This window comes from Prionailurus bengalensis, chromosome X, assembly GCF_016509475.1.
Source record: "Prionailurus bengalensis isolate Pbe53 chromosome X, Fcat_Pben_1.1_paternal_pri, whole genome shotgun sequence".
Lineage (NCBI taxonomy): Eukaryota > Metazoa > Chordata > Mammalia > Carnivora > Felidae > Prionailurus > Prionailurus bengalensis.
Genome location: NC_057361.1, coordinates 33,111,910 through 33,113,829, shown reverse-complemented (window position 1 = coordinate 33,113,829; position 1,920 = coordinate 33,111,910). Strand labels below are relative to the sequence as shown.

Below are 1,920 nucleotides of genomic sequence, written 5' to 3'. Positions count from 1 at the left end.
AAAAGATGCTCTGCCATACCTGCTTCTAAGACCCCCATGTTCCCACCCAGAAGCTCAAACATTAATGTTTGCGTATTTTATTTTATTTTTTTTTGTTTGCCTATTTTAGTAAATAAAAAGTCTTCGTGTAATGTTGAAGATTCCCTTTAATCCCTGCCTTATCGCATTCTTCAGTTCTTTGTTAGAGGAAACCACTATGATGAATTCTACACCATCTTTTTTTTTTTTTCTTATAATTTCCCATGCACACCCACCCACATTCACCAGGGCCCCACCTCACACCACCCAACCCCCATCTGCCTATAGTTTAGAATGGGAAGATTAATTTTGCATTTTCCGTGGTCCCATGGAATAACTTCTTCTTTCATCTATGGAAATCCTGAGCTGTATGTGGATGAGGCATGGGTGGGTGGAGGGACTCCTGGATACCTGTTTTAAAATTTAAAAGGTTAGGGTTTTGCACACGCGAATGAACCAGAGACCTTTATTTCTTTAGGAACCAAATAACTTTATTGAAACAAAATAACTTTTTTTATTTATGGAAAACTGGAAGAAGAAACTGGAACGTTTTGCAAGCGCAATACTGCAAAATGCATGCTCGGCATGGTGACCAGGGGAAGTTACCATGCCCCCTGTGGCTATGGGAAGGCAGTCCCAACTCAGTTCTTGTCGCTGTTGCCCAGGGTGAGCTTGTCAAAGAGGTATTCTGCCAAGCCATCTTCCAGGGCCCCCATCTTGCGCAGGCTGGTGATGTAGCCCCCCAGCTCTTTGATGACCTTGACTTGCTCATGCAGGCAGTTGGTCTCCAGGAAGCTGCACAGGTGGGCGTCGTTCTTGACGGTGGCCAGCTGGTGCAGGTCGAGCAGGCTCTGGTTCACGGTCTTCCCCAGATGAAAGGCGCACTCCATGGCCTTCAGGCCGCTCTCCCAGTTGTCGCGGTTAGGCTTCATGATGTTGTGGAGGCGGATGCGGCCCCCACGCTGGTTCTGCAGCTGCATCAGCTTCTCGACACGCTTCTTCTCGTCGTGGGACTGGCGCAGGAAGAACTTGGAGAAATTCCCCAGGGCCACGTCGGCGCGGTCGAAATAGAAAGCCATGGACAGGTACGCGTAGGAGGCGTAGAGCTCCAGGTTGATCTGGCAGTTGATGGCGGCCTCACACTGCGGGTGGTAGTTCTGGCGCACTTGAGAGGACGGCGCGGTGGCCATGGCTGGCAGCACTGGCACCAAGACGAGGGCGAAGGTGACTCCGAAGCGAGGACTCCGGATTGGGCAGCGGCAAGGCCCAAGGCGGCGGCGGCGGCCTCGAAAATTGCCCAGCTTGAATGGCGAGAGGAGCCAGAGGCACTCAGTGGCAGCGGAGACCTCTAGGCAGCGTCCGTTGGGCTCGGACGCGGCAGCGGCTCTGGAACAGGACCGGAGCTGGGGTCCGTTACAGGAAACGGGGGCGAGTTTCCGGTTTGGGGGAAGGGGATAAGGGGTGGGGCGGGGCTGCGCATGCTCTGTTCTAGGTTCAGTTGGAGCCTATGTGAGGCAGGGACACCCTGCGCTGAGCACCTGGTGGTTAAGTTTTTAATTTTGCGATAATATGTCTATTTCCCAAATATTTAATTTTGTTCTCCAATTCCTTCTATTGCAGCATGTTCTTATTTTATAAACCCACTGTCTTGCAAAATTCTAAGAATATGAATTTGAACTTTTTTGGTAAATTTCTATTTCTTGTAAAATATAAATACATGTGTTTGTCATCATCTTTTTTACTTTCTTGAAATACTTCAAACTTTGCACATTCATATTTAGCAATAAATGACTTATTTTATTAGCCTAGGTAATTAGCATGGGTCTGATTTACAGTCATGATGTCCATTTCACTAACAAGTTTCTCCTATGAATAGGGAGGATGGAGCATGTCAACCAGGGA

General features: G+C 48.6%; 1 protein-coding gene across 1 annotated transcript; it reads right to left on the bottom strand.

Moving 5' to 3' along the window:
- Positions 1 to 508: 508 nt before the first annotated feature.
- On the bottom strand, positions 509 to 1,426 carry LOC122478024 (ferritin heavy chain-like). The gene has a single exon (XM_043571667.1). The coding sequence runs from the start codon at positions 1,206 to 1,208 to the stop codon at positions 660 to 662; it is 549 nt and encodes a 182-aa protein (XP_043427602.1). The 5' UTR covers positions 1,209 to 1,426; the 3' UTR covers positions 509 to 659.
- Positions 1,427 to 1,920: the final 494 nt, after the last annotated feature.

Excerpts from the sequence above, each read along its gene's own strand:
- LOC122478024 (XM_043571667.1), bottom strand. The coding sequence starts at position 1,208 with ATGGCCACCGCGCCGTCCTCTCAAGTGCGCCAGAACTACCACCCGCAG.